Source organism: Mauremys mutica, chromosome 4 (assembly GCF_020497125.1).
Source record: "Mauremys mutica isolate MM-2020 ecotype Southern chromosome 4, ASM2049712v1, whole genome shotgun sequence".
Lineage (NCBI taxonomy): Eukaryota > Metazoa > Chordata > Testudines > Geoemydidae > Mauremys > Mauremys mutica.
In genome coordinates this window covers 130,629,048-130,652,770 of record NC_059075.1, presented here as the reverse complement: position 1 = coordinate 130,652,770, position 23,723 = coordinate 130,629,048, and the positions used below count along the sequence as shown (strand labels likewise).

At 49.9% G+C, this 23,723-nt stretch overlaps 1 protein-coding gene across 10 annotated transcripts in view; it reads left to right on the top strand.

The window, feature by feature from the left end:
- Positions 1–23,723, top strand: part of LOC123369342 (maestro heat-like repeat-containing protein family member 7) — a 1,253,347-nt gene that overhangs the window by 4,972 nt on the left and 1,224,652 nt on the right. For all 10 annotated transcript variants that reach the window (XM_045014828.1, XM_045014827.1, XM_045014829.1 and 7 more), the window contains exons 4-11: positions 2,734–2,829; positions 4,074–4,153; positions 5,553–5,679; positions 6,310–6,396; positions 15,268–15,372; positions 16,533–16,668; positions 20,082–20,182; positions 21,242–21,391. In XM_045014828.1, coding sequence (XP_044870763.1) covers positions 2,734–2,829; positions 4,074–4,153; positions 5,553–5,679; positions 6,310–6,396; positions 15,268–15,372; positions 16,533–16,668; positions 20,082–20,182; positions 21,242–21,391 — 882 coding nt within the window. The remainder of the gene's footprint in view (positions 1–2,733; positions 2,830–4,073; positions 4,154–5,552; positions 5,680–6,309; positions 6,397–15,267; positions 15,373–16,532; positions 16,669–20,081; positions 20,183–21,241; positions 21,392–23,723) is intronic.

Below are 23,723 nucleotides of genomic sequence, written 5' to 3'. Positions count from 1 at the left end.
GGCCTGAGCACCTCCTGCTCAGAGCTGCATGGTAAGGGGGCGGGGCTGTGAGCTCAGGTCCCGATGGAGCCAGGCTGCTGCAGTGCTGTCCAGGGGCCAGGAAAGCTCCTGGACGCGGCGCGCTCTGAGGCTCTGGGAGAGGGGGGAGGTGGGAGTAAGCAGCATGTTAAGCCCCTCTGAGCTGGACACCCTCCTGACACGCCCCCAGCCCTGAGCCCAGCTCCCTACCCAGCCCTGGGCAACAGCAGCGCCACCCCCAGGCAGCGCCGGCCCATTGGCACCAACCATCACCATCACCCAGCGACAGCCCATTATGTAATTGCAAATGTATACATACTGTCAAGGTTCCTTCCCCACTCTGAACTTTAGGGTACAGATGTGGGGACCTGCATGAACACCTCTAAGCTTAACTACCAGCTTAGATCTGGTTTTGCTGCCACCACTCCTAAATACTAACTCCCTTCCCTAGATAGTCTTGAGAAACTTCTTTACCAAGTCCCTGGTGAACACCGATCCAATACCCTTGGATCTTAAAACAAGGAAAAATCAATCAGGTTCTTAAAAAGAAGGCTTTTAATTAAAGAAAGAAAGGTAAAACTCATCTCTGTAAAATCAGGATGGAAAATAACTTTACAGGGTAATCAGATTCATAGAGCCCAGAGGAACCCCCTCTAGCCTTAGGTTCAAAATTACAGCAAACAGAGGTAAATCCTCTTAGCAAAAAGGAACATTTATAAGTTGAGAAAACAAAGTTAAACCTAACACGCCTTGCCTGGCTGTTACTTACAAGTTTGAAATATGAGAGACTTGTTCAGAAAGATTTGGAGAACATGGATTGATGTCCGGTCCCTCTTAGTCCAAAGAGCGAACACCACCAAAACAAAGGGCACAAACAAAAGCCTCCTCCCTGCCCCCAAGATTTGAAAGTATGTTGTCTCCTTATTGGTCCTTTGGGTCAGGTGTCAGCCAGGTTACCTGAGCTTCTTAACCCTTTACAGGTAAAAGGATTTTAGTGTCTCTGCCGAGGAGGGATTTTATAGTATTGTACACAGGAGGGCAGTTCCCTTCCCTTTATAGTTATGACACACACATTAAAGCATTGAATGTTTTAAAATCATGTATTTCGTGTATACCTCTACCCCGATATAACACTACCCAATATAACACGAATTCGGATGTAACGCGGTAAAGCAGTGCTCTGCGGGGGGTGGGGCTGCGCACTCCAGTGGATCAAAGCAAGTTCGATATAATACGGTTTCACCTATAATGCGGTAAGACTTTTTGGCTCCACAGGACAGCGTTATATCGAGGTAGAGGTGTATTTTCAAATTATTAAAAATTAATTTTTGAATGTATTTCACTGGTTATTTTTTACATTTCCAAATACATGATACTGTAGTATTGCAACTATTTTTTTATGGAAGGGGCCCCTGAAATTGCTTTGCCCCAGCCCCCCGAATCCTGTGGGCGGCCCTGGGCTCGGCTCACAAGCCACTTTCAGCCATACACTCAGGCAGGGCCACGCCCAGCTGCAGAAAGACACAGACCCTGAGATCAGCTCTGGGAAGACTCAGCTGAAGGGGCTTGTCCCAGTACTCTGGTGCCCACCTCCTTTGGAGTACAGACCCAAAGGTTTTATGAAATTTGCCTCCTCCCTTGATGTGGAGAGAGGCATGCACAACTCTTTGCCCCTCCCCCCAGTTACTAATTGTACACACTGGGTTATGGTACAAACAAGAAATAAGATTCTTAACTACAAGAGGTAGATTTTAAGTGGTTCTAAGAGATAGCAAACAGAACAAAGCAGATTACCTTAGTAAATAAACACAACATGCAAACTAAGCTTTCCACACTCGATAGATAGGATCTACACTAGCAAATTCTCAGGCTGGCAGATTCTTAAGATTCTTTGCTGTGCAGCTTGGATTTCCCAGGTTTTCTTACACAGGTTAGGAATCTCTCTCCAGCCTGAGACCATCACTTCTCATAGTTCAATCTTTGTCCCTCAGGTGTTTCCAGGTGTCTTATTGCAGGGAGCGTGAGGTCCCCCCGATGTCATTGTTCCCCTTTTATCTCCTCTTCCCACCTGCTGGAAAACTCTTTTGCTGCGACCTGGGTCCAACAGTTCCCACTGTGTAGCGTTATCTCGAAGAGGTTTCTATACTGTTTGTGTGCATTTCCTCAAGAAGCCATTGTTTGGCATTTTTACTGTTGTATCAGATAGGCTGTTTTGAACCTCACAACGTGTTTCAGGAACACATACATAGCTGAACTTCATAACTGCACATACAGCGATAGCACATACAATCCAACGAGACATTAATGTCTAGCAGATAAAGACTTTTACAATACCTTACAATATGTACTTTGTACAAAACATATCCTAATGACATGACAGTGGCGAATATTGGGGTGTCAGGGTGTCCCACCCAGATGTTCCTCCCACTCTGTCAAGCCCCTACTAACACTGTCTGGCTGCTTAGCTGCCATGTTGCAGTTCCTCTCTGGACACCTACCCCGTGAGATCTGCTCCCTCTCTGGTCCGGTTTCATACAGAGCTGCCCTGCCCTGCCCTCCCCAGATAGTCACTCCTGTTGCCAGATGAATGGCCTTCTGCCATTTGGGATATCAAAGCCTGAGCAGCACTGGGGGGAAGCTTTCTGACATCTCTCCCACTGGCAGCTCCTTTCCACGCTAACCTTCCTGTTTGTGTCTAATCTCTGCGGGGCGTAGGACGAGGCCAAGAAACTCAAGTTCTTGGATTCCATCAGCACCCTCAGCAGCCTGCCTGCTTTTATGGACAAAGCCCTGCTAGTGGGGAAGATAAAGGTGAGTAAAACACACACTGGGGCTGTGTTACTTGGCGGGTTTAGTGACTGGCCTGGAGATCTTTGCAGATTTGTCGAACTTCAGCTGCCAATCATTGGATCGAGTCAGACTGAAGAGCCCATTATCCAGTATTTGCTTCCCCTGTAGGTACTTACAGACTGTCATCAAGTCACCCTGTCACTTTCTCTTTGTTAAGCTGAACTGATTGAGCTCCTTGAGTCTCTCACTATCAGGCATGTTTCCCAGTCCTTCAGTCACTCTTGGGGCTGTTCTCTGACCCCCCTCCAATTTATCAACATTCTCCTTGAATTGTGGGCACCGGACCCGGACACAGGATCCTAGCAGCGGTCGCACCAGTGCCAAATACAGAGGGAAAATAACCTCTCTAACAACTGGAGATTGCCCTGTTTGTACATCCTGGGATGGCATTAACCCTTTTGGCCCCAACTTCGCACTGGGCGCTCATGGGCAGCTGATTACCATGACTGCTAAGTCTTTTCCAGAGTCACCGCTTCCCAGGTTAGAGCCCCACATGCTGTGGGTGTGGCCTGCCGTCTTTGTTCCTAAACATATAACTGTATTGAAACGTAGATTGTTCCCTTGCACCCAGCTTCCCAAGTCACCGGGTCGCTCTGTGTATGCCAGTCTCCCTGCCCAGAGCTCCAACACTCCGCAGTCAGTGCCCACTAGGGAACTAGCAACAAATCTGCTCCGTAGATTTGGAAAGTCTTTGCTCTCCAGCGCTGCAGAAAGCTTTCCAGAGCTTACCTCCCTTCCCTGAACGTGGGACAGCGTGGGCTGGTGGGTGGTCCAGTGGGCTGGGCTCAGCACACCGGGGTTCTACTCCCAGTTCTGCAGTAAGACCTTGGGCAAGTCACTTCCCCCTCTGTGCCTCAATTTCCTTCCCATGCCTTGTCTCGTCTAGTTAGCTCGTGAGCTCTCTGGGGCAGGGACTGGCTCTCACTGTGTGTGTGCAGCACCGGGCACAAGGGGGCCTGATCTCAGGTGGAGTCCTTGGGTGCTAATGCTGATGGAGTCTTTGCAGAGCACTGGCGCGTGACACTGGGACACTGAGCACAGGCCCTGCACTGCGCTCCCTGGCTGGAGCCCTGCACACCATCAAGCCTGCAGTATGACGACCTGGCTGCTGAGCCCACGTGTTGCAGGCCCTGCGCTTTGCTCCCCTGTCGGAGCCTTGCAGGAGCTTGGAGCCCAGCTGGCATTTCCCCACATTGTCTCCTCAGGAGCTGATTGATCACGAGTCCGTCGACTCCCTGACCGGCGTGATGCGTCAGCAAGCAATGCTCGCCATCATGAAGCTGAGGTACCCAGCCTGCCCGGCCCAGCCCCAGCCAGTGCTACATGCAGCCAGACATGCCAGCCACTTGGCATGGCCAGTTTTCCAGGGCATTCCCCCCTCTGCTCCTCCCCCATTTTCTGATTCCCCCAGGAAATGTGGCACCAGATGATGGTGCTGGTGCATGTGGACTGGCACCAGTGGGTAGGTGGTGGAGGATCCTTCGGTGCCTGGTGACCTCTCCACGTGACCTTATGAAGATATGGTGGAGGTGGCGTGGAAGGCAGGACCGGTCCCCTCTGAGGGGAGAGGGGCAGTTAGGTGCTGCTGGAGCGGAGCGATTGGAGTCAGTGCCAGCTGCGTCACACTGGCAGCTCAGCGACTCCCAGTGGCTGAGAGGCTGGGCAGGCTGAGCCCTGGCACTTGGCACTGCCTGTGCCATGGGGGGCTCTCTCTCAGTGCCGCTAGTGCCCTGCTCTGAGCTTCCCAGAAGCCTGCCCATCAGGCGTCTGGAAGGTGATGGATGCTGCGGGCTGGAGCTGGGCTCTCGCTGTTGGCTCAATTAGTTCCCCAGGAATGGGAAGGAGAGGTGGGGCAGGAGCTGGAGCAACTCTCCCCACTGCGCACTGGCTTCCTGACAACGGGGCAGGCAACGGCATTGGCCATGATCGCGTCTCTGCGGGGGTGAGAGAGGGCGGGATTTGCATCAGCAGTGGGCGTAGCTGTTCCTCACTGGCTGCCGCCTGCCACGAGGGGCGCGGCTCTGTCCTGCAGGGGCAGCTCAAGTAGTCACCTGGCACCTCATTGCATGTGCTGGGGCCATGCTCTGGCAGTGGGGGTGAAGAGGTTAATGCTGTCTGGGCTGTCCCCACCTTCCTGCCCCCCTGCACACAGCTGTGTGCCCTGTCCAGCAGGCTGAGAGCAATGGGCAGGGGCAGGGCTTAGATCCCTGCTTCGGTTCTGCCCGGCTGCGGGCTGATGCAGCATCTCTCTGCTGGCCTGGACTGTGCAGCCGCAGTGCAGACGGCTGTGGTGGGAGGGTCTCTTGCCCCCAGTGGGGCAGGACTGGCAGGCTCCTCTGCACTGTGGCCGCTGGGTTCAGAGGCGCTTTGGTGCCAGCAGGCTCTAGTCTCCCGTCCATGCCATTTGCAGGATGTTGTTTCTTGGTGAAGCGCAGCGATCTCTGCCCCAGCCGGTGAGTGCTGGTGGGGTCACAGCAGACAGCTGCAGGCTACACTAAGTCCCTGCCTGCTGGTATGAGAGAAGGCACCACCAACTCCTTCCACCCCCCCCCCCCGGCCTGTTCTCATCTGCCACCTGCCAGCTGGAGCCCTCGCAGGTGTTTCCATGTCCTGGGAGCCTGAGGGCAATATTAGCACATCAGTCCTGCCTCAGACCCCAAATCCGCATGTGTCTCTTCTCTTAGCAAAATGAAGCTACCGTGGCTGGTCCTGACACGACCCAGCCTGCTCGCCACCTGCTTCTCCAGCATCTTCTCCCTGCCTCCAGCACACACCATGGAGGAGGAGGTGGAGGCTGCTCTCTGCACCAAAGTAAGCCCCAAACCGGCCATGTTGAGCCGTCCCAAACCGAGTGGGAATCCTGCCACTCGCTCGTGTACTGTCCCCTAGGTTACCTGGCACTGGCATAAGAGTGTAATGATCACAGCTCCCCGACAGGACTTCAGCGCAGGACCTGCACCACCAAAGCACAGGCCCCAAAGCACAGGCCCAGATAAAGGAGTAACTCCCTCCTAGGGTAGCAGTAGTAGGCATTTATCATTCACATGCACTGACAATTAGTGGGGAACAGACACTCCCTTCACAAGCACATTCATCCCCCATGCGTGGCTGGGGGCACAGGCCTGAGATCGGCTGCTTCAGGTGCACATAGGCCAGGGGAGCCGAAGCTTGGCTGGAAATCTGCCCTCCAAATGTGGAGTCCTGTCCGACTCTCCCAGTGGGATAGACTGTGTGCAGTGTGCTTTCTGGGGAGAGCAAAGACAGGTGGGGCCCTGTTGCCAGGAGGAGTTTGTAGTAGGTCCCCTGCGGGTACAAGTGAGTGGGTGAGCTGTAATACCAGGGGCTGCTATGACCTGGGGGGGTGTCACACGCCAGGGCATTGGTTCATCACCTGGCTGGGTAACTCCACTTGCTCTGGTTTCTCCTCTGCTCTGCATGCAGACTCTGAAAATCATGGATGAGATGCTGAAGGCCTTGGTGTGCGAGGATCAGGAGCCCAACCTTCTGGTGCTGCAAATCATCTTGAAGGTCTGGTGGCGTGGGGGCAGGAAGGGGACTCGTTCTGTAGCTGGGGTGGGGCTCAGGGACCAAGGCTCTGTTTAATCCCAAGCATGGGACACCCCCGTGCCTTCGGCTCCTCAGAGTACGTTCTCTACAAAGGTTCTTGGGCTGGAGGGCCAAGTGCCCCCACTATATCTGAGAAAGTGTGTATGGGGTGGGGGTGGAGGAGCGTGGGCGGGATCTGCTGTGTTCTCCACTGAGCCCCAATGTGAACCTGGTATTCCTTTGTGTTCACCATGGGCCCCACCAACCTGGCCAGAGCCCAGAGCTAGATTCCCCCAACATTCTAGTTCTGGGGCCACAGGAAGTAGATTCTGTGGGTCGTTTGTGCTCCCAAAAGAGGGAAATGTCCTTGACAGAGATTCGGTCTCCTCGATCCCAGAACCTGGGAAGAGGGAATCACAGAAGTGCAGGGCTGGAAGGGATCTCAAGAGGTCATCTACTCCACCCCCTGCACTGAGGTAGGGCCAAGCATTCCTAGACTGTCCCTGTTGAGTGTTTGTCCAGCCTGTTTTTTAAAACCTCCATGATGGGGAGTCCACCACTTCCCTAGGTAACCTGTCCCAGTGCTTAGCCACCCTTAGACTTTTTCCTAATATTTAACTTAAATCTCCCTTGCTGCAGATTAAGCTCATTACTTCTTGTCCTACCTCCAGGGGACATGGAGAACAATTTGTCACCATCCTCTGTATAACAGCCCTTAACGTATTTGAAGACTGTTACAGGTGCCCCCAATGTCTTCTCAAGATGAAACATGCCCAGTTCGTTCAACCTTTCTTCACAGGTCAGGTTTTCCAAACTGCTGATCATTTTTGTCGCTGTCCTCTGGACTGGCCCCAGTTTGTTCACATCTTTCTTAAAGCATGGTGCCTGCAACTGGACACAGAGCTCCAAGCTAACACAATTCAGAATGGCATTTCCCTTTTTCACAACAGCATCACACTGTTGATTCATATTCAGTGTGAGATCCATGATAACCCCCAGATCCTTTTCTGCAGTACTGCCACCTAGCCGGTTATCCCCCACTTTGTTTTTATGCATTTTTCCTTCCCTAAGTGTGTTACGTCACTTTTGTTTTGACTGAATTTTATCTTGTTGACTTCAGACCAACTCTCCAATTTAGCAAGCTGATTTTGAATTCTAATCTGTCCTCCAAAGTGCTTGCAACCCCTCCCAGCTTGGTGTCATCCACAAACTTTACAAGCATCCTCTCTTTTCCGTTAACCAAGTTCTTAATGAAAATATTGATTAGTACTGGACCAGGCACACCCCTGGGGGACCCCACTTGAGACACCCTCCCAGTTTGCTAGCAAGTCAGTGATAATTCCTCTTTGAGTATGGTCTTTCCATCAGTTGGACGCCCACCTTATAGTAATCTCATCTGGATCAGACTGGCTTAGTTTGCTTATGAGAATGTCTTGTGGGACTGTGTCAAAAGCCTTACTAAACTTCATATACATCATCATCATACTGCCTGCCTCCATCCACTAGGCAAGTAACCCTGTCAAAGAAGGAAATTAGATTGGTTTGGCATGGTTTGTTCTGGACAAATCCATGGTGCTATTCGTTATTACCCTATTATCTCCTCTAGATTCTTACATACTGTTTAATAACTTGTTCAGTATCTTTCTGGGTACCAAAGTTAGGCTGACAGGTCTATAATTCCTTGGGGCCTCTGTCGAAGAAAAACTCAGTTCTCGCTTTTTGTTTGGGTGCAGCAAAAACAAATACTTTATTAAATACTCTAGTGAACACAAGAGGGAGAGAGTGTCAGGAACTGGGTTGCCCCTTGTCCTGGACGGATCTCTCTCAATTAGTAAACAATCATAACAATTTTTATACCTTCTTAACAGACAGTGGCTAGCAAACCTGGAGACAGTAAAAGTAAACATTTGCATTTGTTTATACATAAGCCTATTCGTTATCTTATTTGTCTGCAATACTAGAACAGAAAACAAGACTGCAATTCACAAGGTCGTAACGACTCTTCACACAATTCTCTTTGTACCAGATATCTTACAGAATACAGGTCACATCTTAACTTCTGCTAATTAGCTAACATACATTAAGATCCCTTCAAACCTTTATTAATTAATTCTTGGCCTCCACACTCCCCCCTTTTGTACTTCTAGTACAACAAATACCTCAAATCTCAATTTGCATTAAACCATGGATTTCAGAGTCTACAGGAGACATGTCAACCTTAGGGGTTTTCATGGGATGCAATGACAATGCATGATTAGCATGAACATGAAAAGTAGTATTACTATCATTACGTCCTTTACAACAACAACAACAACAACATAATCCCACACCAACTAACAACACTACAAACAATAACATCCCCATAGGAATAAAATAATGGGGTTGTCGTACAGTTTTGGTAACAAAGCACAATACATCAAACTTAGTACATAAAGTAGACACTCTATAAGCTGTATGAAAGGCATTCTGCTCAGCATGATATATATTCTGAAGCATGTGAATTTGCCCTTGCAACTCAGAGATTCTGCGAACCTCTGGCAACAATGAAAGCAAATTCTGAAACCGATCAGGTACTATTCTAGTCCAATTAAAATATACCTGAAATCTAAGAGCTACATGTAACAGTCTATCTGCAGGCCAGTAAATGATATGAGTGCCTGCAGCAGTAGTAAGATTAATATGTATATCTCGTAATGTGGTGGTATTAACGTACACACAGCTATCATTAGCCTGAAAAAGTGGGTGTCCTGTAAGGGTAGTTCCTTGACCTCTACCCTCCCAGCAAATATTGTCATAAACAGTGACAACTTCCCCTGGCTTCAGTTTCCGTATACACTGAAGCTGTGGTGGTTCTAACGGCCAAAATGTCCATAAATTCCCTAATCCCATCCAAATATCAGCTGTAATCCCAGGAGCACTAACCAAAAATCGATTAGGAGAATCAGGTGGCCTGACTTCCCAGATATCTTGGTGAATCACCCAATCCCACATGCATCCTCCCCATGGACCCGGCAGGATTTGGTATGTGGGAGCCCACACCCCCTTAACCGGTCCATATGCTTGGAAGGAGCACTGTGAACGTCCACACTTCCATCCAGAAAGTGTCCAAGTATGTCTCCATGGCCACAGATCAGATGGTACTCCTGACGTGTCTGTAAGGGCAGTGGGCCAAGCTTGGTGCACTAGATCATTCCGAATGGCCATCAGCTGGTCATTCAGGAAATCCTGAATTTCCGAACATGCTAGATCCCACTGCAATGCCTTCCCAGCCTCAGTGATATTCAGTACCATCTCTCTCAATAAATTCTGGGTCAGAGAACTAAGGGCGGAAATGACATGTAACTCACCCACTCTGGTTCGCACTTGTGTCAGCTGTGCCCCAGAAATCAGGCCAGTGGCCTTCTCTAATTGGCCCAATTTCTCATCATGCTCCTGGGTCTTAAAAATATTCCAAACAGCAGCTGCAGAATTGGCCCCATCCCACAAGGATCCTGCTAGATCCCTCTTCTTTCTAGAGGAAATAACCCAGGCCCTCTGCTGTGCTAATCTAATGGCAGCCCCTTGGGAACAATTTGGATATGTAGAGGTGATCTGAAAACTAGATAAAGGCAATGTAAACTTCACAGTCCCTAGTGTAGTGTTAAGTACAGTCCACCGATATTCTGGCACATTTCCCCTCAGCGTAGGTCTATACCACATCTGTTGGTTGTAGACCTGCATATATTTCTGAGAGGCATTAATATCAATAGCATAAGAGGGAGTGTATTGCAATAAAGTACAAGTCACATTATCAGTCACTGGAATGTCTCAATACAGGTAAAATTTCCAGTAGCAGAACAAACTCTTTGGGTAGTCGTTTGATTATTCACTAATTGGGTAACCAAATAACAATAAGGGCCTCTTTCAGGTAACATAGCACAAATTCCAGGAATAACCATCATATCTACTTCACTATGGAACCCATCAATTTCATATTTAAATTCTCGGGGCTGATGTGCAGTAATATTATGGATCCCTATTTCCACTGATCCATTTGTTTTCCACTCAATGGTTCTCTCATAGGAATTCTGTTGAACTTTAAAAAATAGGCTTTTGAGCAATATTCTAATAAATCACTAAGATGGGAAGGTCTGGGCCAATGAATCTCATTAGAATATACAATTTCGTTTACATCTGGATAAATTACAGAAGTGATGGCCAGGGTTGAGGGGCTAGTGGGGGTAACCTTTGTGGTAGCAAGGTGCTTTTGGTAGTCATTATCTGAAAGCCAATTAGGGAGGGCAGTACATCCCCAGGGTACTTATCCATAAGCACAGAGCCCTGCCCCTGGAAGAAATAGAGAAATAGTATTAAGAAGTAGAGAAATAGAGAATAGCATTTGAGAAATAGTACTAGGCCTAGGCATATTTAAAATAGCTGAAACACGAGAGTCTGACAAATGACGCTTGCCATGAGAAATATCATGACCAAGATAATGAACCTTGGGTTGACACAGTTGGAGTTTCTCCTGGGATGCTTTGTGACCTTTGGCAGCTAAAGCAGTTAAAAGAGTCAGAGTATCAGTTTTAGAAGAGTCAAAAGAGAAAAAGACGCCAGTAAAAGGTCATCCACATATTGTATAAGTACTGATTTTCCAGGGAAAACCACATCATCCAGATCCTTCTTCAGGATCTGAGAAAACAGGGAGGGAGATTCAGTATACCCTTGGGGTAACCTGGTCCAGGTATACTGACATCCTTTATAAGTAAAGGCAAACAAATACTGACTATCTGGGTGAATTGGAATAGAAAAAAAAGCTGAACACAAATCTACAACAGAAAAATAAGTGGCTGACGGTGGAATACAAGAAAGAATTGTAGCTGGATTTGGAACCACTGGAAAAGAAGGCAAAACCACAGCATTAATAGCGCGAAGGTCTTGAACAAACCGATAGGTATTCCTTCCTGGCTTCTTTACAGGAAAGATAGGAGTATTACAAGAACTAATAGTGGGAACAATAATACCCTGTTGCAATAAAGATTCTATAACCGGAGCTATGCCTGCCACTGCTTCAGGACGCAGTGGGTATTGTGGAATCCTTGGCAAAAGCTTAGCAGGGTCCACAAGAATCTTAACCAGTTCGGCTGTTCTAATCTGTCCCACTTCATTTGCATGACGAGACCAGAGATGGGGGGGCACTTGTGACAACAAATGCACAAGGTCAGGGCTGAGTGGAGACTGCGACGCAGCTGGCTCGGATATATGGAGTGTGGCCAACACCAGGTTTGTATTCTCATCAGGAACCTGTAAGAATACGCCATCTGGTGTACAGTAAATGGTACAACCTAATTTACACAATAGATCTCTTCCCAGCAAATTCACAGGAGAAGTAGAACTGAGTAGAAAGGAATGCTTATCTTCTAGAGGGCCAAGAAAAATTTCGAGGGGTACTGTGACAGGATGCGAAACAGGACAGTTTGAAATGCCCACAGCATTAACAGACAAAGTGGACAAAGGAACAGAGGGAAACTCCGAGGATCTCAGAGCAGATCTACTAGCCCCAGTGTCCACAAGACAAGTAACAGATTTACCAGCAATATTACAATCAACAAATGGGCCTTCTTGATTAATAGAAATTAAAGGATTCATGATGCAGTTACGTTTCCTCAGGCTGTCCTAGTAAGGGGTTCCTTGTGGGGAGAATACAGGCGCTTCAGGATTTGGGAACTGAGTTGGAGTCTGAGCTAATCGATTTGGACACTCATTCCTCCAGTGTCCCTCCTGACCACAAAAGTGGCATGCAGTGCTCCCAGTCGGGGCAGGATTCTGGGCAGGATATGAGGAACCCCTTCCCATACCTCTCCCACGACCTCGTCCCCGTCCTCTTCTCATTCCCCCACGACCCCTGAGCTGATAAGTTTGTAACTGTAAAGCCATAAGTTTTGTTTCACTAGTTTCTTTCTTCTGGTCTATGCAAGCCATACAATGATTTGCAACTGTCACCAATTCTGAAAGGGGTTTAGTTTGCCAGCCAATACAAATAGTTCTCAATGGTTGCTGAACTTTTGGCAAGAGTCCCTGAACAAAAGCAGCTCCTACCGCTTCCCTGGCATTATCAGCTGGATCAGTAATTCCCGAATGCTGTTCAAAGACCTTAGTCAGTCGATCAAGATAATCAGCAGGGGATTCCCCCTTATTTTGTTTACAATTCGCAATCTTAGTCCAATCTGTTTTCTTAGGACAAACTTCTGAAATAGAGGTCAAGAGACGATTCCTAGCCACTGCCAAAGCATCCCCAATACCAGGGTTGGTATCAGGCCAAGCTGCCTGTCTGTTAAGCCGTTGCTGAACTTCAGGGGGCAGTACAGCTCGTAAAAGTTGATTAATATCTGCCCAAGATGGATTATAGCACTGAATCACTGTCTGGAGCTCTTCTCTAAACTTTACTGGCTCCTCCCTGATTTTAGGAAATTCTTTCACCAAGTTTCTAAGATCTCCAGGTGTCCAAGGGGCATGTACCTTAATTAACCCCCCTATAGCTCCAGCTCCAGGCAAGTCTCTTAAAGGAGCCTGGAGTGCCTGTGTTGTGCTTCTAAGAAAGTAGCCGGCATGGTTATCAGCAGAAGCAGGGTTAACCGGACTACTGGTGTCAGTCAGTAGGGAAGAAGATAATTCTTCCGAAGAAGGAGAATGAACAACTTGTGCAGTTGATAATTGCGGCGGCGAGACAACCACTGCCTGCACAGCCCGAGAAGGGGGGGCCGTGGGGGGAACGGGCTGCGGCTGTGGAATGCTGCTAAAACAATCCACTATATCTTCCGCAGTCTCCTCCTCACTTTCAGGTTTAACTAATTGAGGATAAAGAGAAGCAGAGGGCTGCACTGAAGCAGGAAGACATTTGGATGTCTTACATTTAAGTTTTAAATCCTGTACTTCAGTTTTTAATTTCTCCTGGGAGTCCTTCAGACTCCGCACCCGAGACTCATGGAGTCTCTTTGTTGCTTCCTCCCACCAAGACAGAAAGTGCTCGCACTGCGCAGCAGAGGCATGTGATTTAAGGGTTTCCCTGAGGTATGTAAGTTTATCCAATTCAAAGGTACCTTCTAATGGGCATTGTTTAAATGAATTTTCACGCGTGTACAGATTCCAATCAGTTAAATACCTGCAGGTTTTAGGACCATAATGTATGTACATGTAATATGCTGGGGTACCCTTAGAGGGTAAAGTGGAAAGTTTAGACTGTTCCCCCCCCATTTTCCAGTCACACCAACTGAGGGGGTCCCTGTCCGCGCTAGCGGACCAGAATCTAAGAATCCCTCCCTACAGGGCACTCACGTACAGGAGAGACTCACAAGAAAGACTACGACCCTCTTACACCCCCTTTCAGCAAAGAGCGTCGGCTAGTCTCTGGGAGATAAAGCCGCGTACTCTAATTGCTTCCAGGGAGACGATCAGATTGTCAGTAGCCCACACAGAAGGGAAAGGGAGGGAAGATGGGTTCACACACTCCTAGACCCAGGCAGCTTCCTCGCCGGACTATGCCAAGCTGAGTCAGCCCACCGTGGGTCGGATCTCCTAAAGATCCACTAGTTACTGGGCTTGCGTTAGACTACTCCTGATCATTAGCAATCGCTTCACAGGGCAATCTGGGCGTCTTCCAGTAACGAACACTCACACAGGTATACACACACACACACACACACCAAGGCCTCTTTTCCTCTATTTAACCCTTTTTTAACCTTTTTAAATTTTTTTTTTTTTTTTTTTATTTTTTTTTTTATCCAAGATGCATCGTTACCTGGTCCGGACCAATACCATGAGGCGGTATGACAACCCCTCTTGAGGCGGTAAAAACCCCTCAGCACCGGTGCATTCTAATGCATTACCTTATGCATTACCTGTTGGCCAACTCAGCAGTTCCCAGTACTGCTATAAACTAACCTTATTGGGGCCTCTCCCCAATACCACTCTGCATTTGATCCTGCTGCACAGTCAATAAGTTCAGATGGCGTGAGCCCAGCAGAAACAGACGTCCCCCACAGACAGTCCTCCTCCGATACCCCAATAGAGATTTCAAAATGTCTCTTACCTCTATTGTGGCGCCATGGGGTTAGAAGGGGAACGATCTGTAGCAGCCGTCTGTGTGTCCGTGGGCGTTGCCATCCCGGACGAGCCCCCAAATTGTCGAAGAAAAACTCAGTTCTCGCTTTTTGTTTGGGTGCAGCAAAAACAAATACTTTATTAAATACTCTAGTGAACACAAGAGGGAGAGAGTGTCAGGAACTGGGTTGCCCCTTGTCCTGGACGGATCTCTCTCAATTAGTAAACAATCATAACAATTTTTATACCTTCTTAACAGACAGTGGCTAGCAAACCTGGAGACAGTAAAAGTAAACATTTGCATTTGTTTATACATAAACCTATTCGTTATCTTATTTGTCTGCAATACTAGAACAGAAAACAAGACTGCAATTCACAAGGTCGTAACGACTCTTCACACAATTCTCTTTGTACCAGATATCTTACAGAATACAGGTCACATCTTAACTTCTGCTAATTAGCTAACATACATTAAGATCCCTTCAAACCTTTATTAATTAATTCTTGGCCTCCACACCTCCTTGTTCCCCTTTCTGAAGACAGGTTCTGTGTCTGCCCTTCTCCAGTCCTTTGGGACCTCAGCCCTCCTAAAGGTTCAGTGATTGCTTTGCCTAGCTCCATCTAGGGTGAATATCATGAGGCTCTGCCAACTTGAATACATCTAACTGACCTCAATTGTCGTTTACCTGTTCTCTCCCTAGTCTAGCCTGTATTCCTGCCCCCTTGTTGTTAATATTGTGTTAAGCATCTATTGTCCCAATTTGTTTCTCTCAGGTCCTGCTCCCCTGGACTACATCCAAGGAGGTGCATGAGCGGCTGAGGGCAGTGGGAAGGATCACCTGGCTTATGGAATTCATGGGGTCTCAGTGCAAATTCCAGGTGAGCAGCCTGTGACCCTGGCCACCTCCTAACTACACTGAGCAGCCTCGTGGTGCAGCACGCCCTGGCATGGAAAACGCAGGCCTAGAATAGTGACTTAGCAAGATCCTCAGTAGGAGTCCAATCTAACGAGCCCTGATGTCGATGGGTCTGTCCTCTGACTCCAGTGGGATTTGGGTTGAGTCCCATCATTCTGTCTCCAAGGACTCTCCCCGCTGTTCCCCTAGCACCAAAGTCTGCTCCGAAGGGTCAGTGCATTTACACAGGATTGCCCTGAGAGTAGCCTGTGAACCCAGGTATTTGTTCACCCCCTTTGTCAGACGCCTGTGGGATGCTTTGGCATCAGCTCCTGCCAGGCTGCCAGATGAACGCCCCTTGCTCTGCATGCTCAGGGCCATTGAGCTGCTCCAGCTGCTCCATCCCCCCTGTGGAAGGGCTTCCCCTCTGGCAGCTGGAGGGGGTCGCTCGGATGATGTGCCCCCAGAGGCTGGGTCAGCAGAACAGAATGAGGGAGGTGGGAGGGGACACAGTGAAAGGGATGGGCGGGGCCAAAGGCGCCAGAGAACTGGGGAGTGGGAGTGGGGAGGCTGTGCAGACCCCGGGAGAGGAGGGCAAGGGGCTTGGTGCCAGGTGGGGAAGAGCAGGGAGCCAGTGCAGGGGCTGCAGGAGGGGGAGACGAGAGGACAAGGCTGCAGGAGAGAGCCAGCAGGAGAGAGCAGGCAGGCTGGGGGCGGCGCGGAAAGGGAGGGCTCTGGGGAGCTCCAGGATGGAGTGAGAGAGGCAGAATGCAGAGCAGAGGAATCCAAGGTGACCCCAAGCTCCTGGGCCTGAGGTCAAAGAAGGGAGGGGGATGGCAGAAGGGGCTGGGATTAGGAACTTGCCCTTGAGATGGAGACTGGACGTTAGTTCATTCGTTACCTGGGTCCCCACTCGGGGCTAACGTTTGCTGAGTTTGCTGCCCAGATTTCTCCATCCCTGCTGAGCTTTCCTCAGCCCCTGGTGATGGGCCCCACAGCTCCTCCTGCTCTCATTGTCTCCAGTCTCTCTGCGGTGGCCTCTGCCTCCCCCTGTTCTAACCCATTGCTAGGGCAATGCCAGGGGGACTCGCTGCGCTAGGTCTGCAGGGGCGAGTGACTCCCTTTGCTCCCTCTCTCCGTCAGGAAGTGGAGGAGTTCAGCGTCCTGGGCCAGCTGGTGGGGTGTCTCACTCTGTGCTGTGCGGAGCAGGAGCAGGAGATCTGGCAATTGGCTGTGGAGGGCCTTCACCACGTCTACTCCTTCATGCTGCAGCTAAAATGTAAGAGCACTGGAGACCCTTGTCCTTCCTAAATACACTGACATGGGGTTTCCAACATGAAAAACATATTTATTGAACACTTCCACTTTTTCTGCAACCTTTTAAACAGTCTCCATCTAGTAATGAGCCTACACCACTGCTACGATTTCTTTTGTTCCTAATACACTTTTTAAAGAAATCCTCCTTATTATCCTTAGTCCTGCAAGCCATGGAGTTTACCCTGATGTTTACCCTCTATCCATATTCTACTCTTCATAACTCACATAAGAATGGACATACTGAGTCAGACCAATGTTTCATCTAGCCCAGTATTGTGTCTTCAGATAGTGGCCAGTGCCTCATGTTTCAGAGGGAATGAACTGAACAGGGAAATTCTGAGTGATCCATCCCCTGACATGCAGTCCCAGCTTCTGGTAGTCAGAGATTTAGGGACATGCAGAGTATGGGGTTACATGCCCTGATTATCTTGAACCCAATTATACTTTTAGCCTTCACAACATCCCATGGCAACAATTTCCACAGGTTGCCTGTGCATTGTGTGCACAGATACCTTCTTTTGTTTGTTTTTAACTTGCTGCCTCTTCATTTCATAAAGTGACCCCTAGTTCTCCTGTTATGTGCAAGAGTAAATAACACTTCCCTAGTCACTTTCTTCATACCAGTCATGATTTTATAGACCTCTATCATATCCCCCCTTAGTCATCTCTTGTCTAAACAAAATAGTCCCAGGTCTCTACTACAGACCTATATTGTTATAACTATATTGCTCAGGGGTGTGAAAAATCCACACCCCTGTCGGCAGGAGCACCTCTCCCACTCACCTAGCCAGCGCCTCTCAGGGAGGTGGATTAAGAGCTTGTTTGCATAGGAGCATCTTCATGTAAACTCTATAGCGCCAGTGCAGCTACGGCGATACAGTGTTTGAAGTGTAGACTTGCCCCCCATCTTTTTTATCTCTCCTCATATGGAAGCTGTTCCTTCCCCCTAATCATTTTTGTTGCCCTTCTCTGCACCTTTTACAATTCTGGTATATCTGTTTTGAGATGGGGCGACCAGAACTGCATGCAGTATTCAAGGTTTCGGCGCATCATAGATTTATATAGAACCAGTGATGAGCTGCCAAAATCTTCACAACCGGTTCCCTATAAAAAGTTCTGATTTAAGGGAGGGAAGCAGAGGAGGGTCCGGGGTCCCCTGCAGGGCCTGGGGCAAATTGCCCCACTTGCCCTCCCCCCCGCGGCCCTGGAGCTTGCAGCCTCCCCCGTACCTTACCTTGCCAGCAGCTCAAAGCAGCAGGATGACTCTGGAGCTCAGCTGAGCTGCCCAGCTGCTGGCCATGCTGCGGCTCTGCGGGGTGGGGGAAAGCGGGGGAGACATCCTCATGGGGCTGGGGGCCCCTGCAGGGCCTGGGCCAATTGCCCCACTTGTCCCTTCCCTCCCCTCTGGCTAGCCCTGGAGCTTGCAGCAGCCCCCTTCCCCCCCACACTTGCCGGGCTACTCAAAAAGCGGCAGCAGGACGACTCCCGAGCTCAGCTGAGCTGCCCAACTGGTGCCGGCGACTGGCCACGCTGCAGCTGGTGGGAAGCGGGGGAGGGGCCAGGGGAACCTCAGCCTCCCCAGCTGGGAATCCTGGGAGCAACAGGATGGTCCGGCCCGCAGACCGGAGTTCTTTGCCCATCTCCTGGCCCTTTAACAACCGGTTTTCCACGGAGGTCTAATTTTAGCAACTGGTTCTTGGGAACCTGTGGGAAACGGCTCCAGCTCACCACTGTATAGAACCATTATGATATTTTTCTGTTTTATTATCTATCCTTTTCCTAATGGTTCCCAACATTCTGTTTGCATTTTTAACTGCCGCTGCATGTTGACTGGATGTTTTCAGAGAACTATTTACGATAACTCCAAAATCTCTTTCTTGAGTGCTAATTTAAACCCCATAATTTTGTATGTATAGTTGGGATTATGATTTCCAATGTGCATTACTTTGCATTTATCAATATTGAATTTCATCTGCCATTTTCTTGCCCAGCCCCTCATTTTTTTTAGATCTCTTTGTAGCTCTTCGCAGGCTGCTTTGGATTTAACTATCTTGAGTCATTTTGTATCATCTGCAAATTTTGCCACCTCACTGGTTACCGCTTTTTCTGGATCATTTATGACTATGTTGAACTACACTGGTCTCAACACAGATCCTTGGGGGACCACGCTATTTACCTCTCTCCACTGTGAAAACTGGCCATTTATTCCTGTCCTTTGCTTCCTATCTTTTAACCACCGACTCATGAGAGAACCTCCCCTCTTATCCCATGACAGCTTCCTTTGGTTAAGAGCCTTTGGTGAGGGACCCTGTCAAAGGCTTTCTGAAAGTCCAAGTACACTATATCCATTGGATCACCCTTCTCCACATCCTTGTTGACCCCTTCAAAGAATTCTAGTAGACTGGTGAGGCATGATTTCCCTTTATAAAAGGCATGTTGGCTCTGCCTCAACAAATTGTGTTCACCGACGTGTCTGATAATTCTGTTCTTTCCTATAGTTTCAACAATTTGCCTGGTACTGAAGTCAGGCTTACCAGGGATCACATCTGGAGACTTTTTTAAAATTCACTCTCACATTAGCTATCTCATACAGAGGCTGATTTAAACGCTAGGCTACATACCACAGCACTGCACATAAGTCTGTCTGGATGTCTCGTGATAGTTGCAACCTTTGCACCAGGCAGGCAATTTACCATGCGGTTCTCCCAGTCATCACAAACCCAACTGTTTATATGTCTATTGATTGAATCCCCCATTACTATTTCCTGGCTTCTCTTTGTAACTGGGGTTCCCGCCTCAGGAGGGGTAGCCTCAGTGTGAGAGGACATCATGACTTCATCTGGAAGGTGGGTCCCAACTATGGGATCGTCTCCCTCTGCCCCAGCTCGATGTTCTCCTTCCCCAAAACTTTCACCCTCCTCAGCAGCACAGAGGCTGTCAGACTGGGGGTGGGACTACTCTACTGCATCCCTAAAAGTCTCCTCTATGTACCTCACTGTCTCCCTTGGCTCCACCAGTTCAGCCCCTCTGGTCTCCTGGTCTCCGAGGGCCAGTAGCTCCTTGGGCCAAATGCCCACATATGCTACCTGCCCACAGGGCTGGTAATCGTACATGCTGCATTCAGTGCAATCAACTGGAGAGCCCCACGCTGCTGCTGCCCTTCTGCCTGGTTTATTTTTACTCTTCCAGGGGGGTTAGTTTGTTTAGTTTGGGGGAGGGATGGGGGGGAACAGGTTATTGGCCTGAGTTTACAGTATGTTTGTTAGATGAACTTTTCTCTCACACACCCTCTCTAAACTTCCTTGCAAAACTCCCGTTTGCTAACCGAAGGTCTGATTTATATTGCCTGTTGTCTGTTTCCCCTCCCTGGGTCAGCCAAAATGCCGGTGAATCACGGTGCAGAGTATCGGCAGCTCCTCCACGACAGTCAAACTGAGAGAGCCTTCTGGGTCACCAACATCAGCAATATCACATCGGTAACTACAGTCAGTGCTTCCTGGGATTGTTGTGCCCAGAGTTATCAGGAGTCAGAAATTAACACCCTAGGAGTCAGGGGGAAGGGACAGACCCAGGATGTGACTAACCCCATCCAGCTGGGACAGAGACCTGCCTATGGCCCACTCCACCTCATAGAATAATAGACCTCAGGAAATTATCTAGTCCAACCCCTTACTCAAAGCAGGACCAACCCAACTAAATCATCCCAGCCAGGGCTTTGTCAAGCCTGACCTTAAAAACCTCTAAGGATGGAGATTCCACCACCTTCCTAGGTAACCCATTCCAGTGCTTCACCACCCTCCTAGTGAAATAGTGTTTCCTAATATCCAACCTAAACCTCCCCCACTGCAACTTGAGACCATTGCTCCTTGTTCTCTCATCTGCCACCACTGAGAACAGCCGAGCTCCATCCTCTTTGGAACCCCCCTGCAGGTAGTGAAGGCTGCTATCAAGTCATGTGCCCCAGCCCCCGCATCATTTTCATTGCCCTCTGCTGGACTCTCTCTGATTTGTCCACATCCTTTCTCTTGTGCGGGGCCCAAAACTGGACGCAATACTCCATGTGTGACCTCACCAGTGCCGAATAGAGGGGAATAATCACTTCCCTCCATCTGCAGGCAGTGCTTCTACTAATGCAGCCCAATATGCCTCCCTACATGACACATCCCAAGATGCACTGGGGCTCATCCAAACCTGATCCCAGCTCCTTGACAGGTTTGCTGGGAGCTTCCTCAGAGATTAATGCAATAAAAGGCATCATTGCATCTGCGCATGAGCGCCAGTCCCTGCTGAGCACTAGAGAGTGTATCCGTGCTGCGCAGTATTGTGCCCCCGTGCACTGCCACGCTGGCCTCTGCCATGCATGACAGCTTTCCGATTGCTGGCTGGGTACTGTGCTGCCCAGGTGCAGTAAGCCAGGCCTGTCCCGGTAGAGTGGGGTTTGCCTGCACTCCTGGCCGGGCCAGTCCTGGCTGCTAGGCCACTGACCGGATCCCGCGCTGGGCAGCAAAAGGGGTTTCACTGGCAGTTTGTTTCAGATTTTTGGGGAGTACTTCGACACGTCTGAGTGCATGGACTTCCTCCTCGTTGCTATCAAGGGCATGAGAGACTCCAGCATCCATGACGCACTGACGGCCAGGAACATGCTGCATATGATCCTGGAGGTTCCCGGCCTCAGCTTGGGGAGGGTAAGAGCTGCAGTGAGAACACCCTGCTGGGGGAGCCCATCCGTGGGAGACTCTGTCTCTGGGTGCTAGGCATTACTGGGGGGCAGTTCTCTGGCCTGTGAAATGCAGGGGGTCAGTCTTGGTCAGGGTCAGCAACCTTTCAGAAGTGGTGTGCCAAGTCTTCATTTATTCACTCTAATTTAAGGTTTCACGTGTCAGTAATACATTTTAATGTTTGTAGAAAATCTCTTTCTATAAGTCTATAATAAATAACTAAATATTGTTGTATATAAAGTGTACACGGGCTACTCACCGCCACGGCGCCTCCTGCTGGTTTTCCCGGGGAATTGGCTCTTTTTCAGCCCGGAGCGCCCTCTGCAGGCCGGTCATCCCCCTTTTACTATCGGCCCCGTGTCCCTCCCAGGACCCGGTGCCCCTTTTACTATAATTGGGTCTCCCCCTCCCAGGGGAACCCCCACCCTACTATCCCCACTTTTGCACTCAGTAGTGGCCACTGACAGTCATGGTCTAGCCCCACACCCTGGGGCAGACTGCAGTAATCAGCCCACTCATCACAGGCAATAGGGGTTTGGACCTGCTGCTTTGTCCTACCCCTGGGCTGCCCTCTGCAACCCCAGTACCTTTGGCCCACTGCTAGGCCGCAGCCTGGGGCTTTCTAGGCTGGAGCTCCCCAGCTCCTCAGCCTTTTCCCCAGCCCTGCTTCACCCTAGGTACCTTCTCAGCACTCTAAGCAGCCAGGCCCATCTCTCTCTGGAAGCAGAGAGAGAGTCTGACTGGGCTCTGGCTTCCCTGCTTCTTATAAGCCCCAGGGCTTCAGTTTGGGGCGTGGCCTCCAGCTGCAACCACTTCCCCAATCAGCCCAGCTCTGTCAGGCCACTTTTAACCCCTTAAAACCCCGGAGCAGGGTCCACCCTGCTACACAAAGTAAATAAATTTTTTTAAAATTTTTAAGAAGCTTCATTTAAAATGAAATTAAAATGCAGATCTCCCTGGACCGGTGGCCAGGCCCCGGCAGTGTGAGTGCCACTGAAAATCAGCTTGCGTGCCACCTTCAGCACACGTGCCATAGGTTGCCTACCCCTGGTCTAGGTGATCACCATGGCTGCTTGTGGCCTTGCAGTCTATGAATCGATAGGCTGGGAACTAGTGCTGTGTTCTAGGCCCGGGGCTGGTGAAGAGGTTCTGGGAGGGCAGATGGCTCTCAGGTGCAGCAGGTCCTTGGCTCCCCAGATCAATAGCCGTGCGAGGAAGCCAAGGCCCCCACCTCCCCATTTCCCTTCCAGGTGTCAGAGGCTGTGAGGAGCATTCATAACCACCTGGACTCCATCAGCACGCCACTTGCCCGGCAGGAGCTGCGCAGGGCCCTTCTCCTGCTGGGCTACCGGTTCAGCAAGGAGGTGGTCGGAACCCTGCTGGGCTGCTCACTGTCATGTGACAGGTACGGGGCTGCGGCTACCACCACTTGCACTCTGGGTCCCCCGGACTGGTCCCGCTGCCAGAGACAGGGGAGTGCAGAACCCTCCAGAGATCTCCTGCTCCCTGCAGAACTGCTGCTTCTCCTGGAAGGTTTTGCAGGCAGTCTTGCCCTGGACCACAGGCCAATCTGCAAACCCTGCACTGCATCCCTCGGCCTCTCCTGTGGCTGACACTCAGACCTGGCCCCATGTAGCCTGCACCAGCCAACAGGGTCCTTGCAGGAGCAGGAGGGCAACAAAGGGCCGGCTGGTGAGGGGAGACCCAGCAGGCGTGCCAGTGCTGAGGGGTGCAGGAGGCTGGCAGGGCTCTGATCGGGTGCCACTGGCTCTCCTCCCTTTGCAGTGTTGCTGCGGAGATGTGGAAGATGCTGACATCCCAGCCCAAGACCACAAGAAAGATCCTTGGGGAGCTGGTCAGCATGCTGCAGGAGCCGGCTCGGCGGACAGCATCAGCTCTCTGAGAGACCAGCCTGGCGTCCCCCCCTTGGCCGTAAGTACCAGCCCCTGCAGCAAGGGAAGGAGTGCCATGTGTCCCCATCATGGCCTGAGGGGGTCTCTCAGTCTCCCAACGGGGTATAGTCATTGGGCCAAAGAGAGAAAGAGTGTGACTTTAGCCAGTGCTATATTCGAGCCGGACACGCCCAAACGCTCTCCTGATGCTATTCAGCAGCACTCATAGAATCACAGGGTGAGAAGGGATCGCAAAGTCAGCTCATCCAGCCCCCTGCAACAGTGCAGGACTTCTTGTTTCTAACCCACCCTGGACAGATGGCTCCAGCCTCCTTCTGAAAACCTCCAGCGAAAGAGTTTCCACAAGCTCCCTAGGGTTGTCCCATTGTCCTACTCTTCTTACAGTT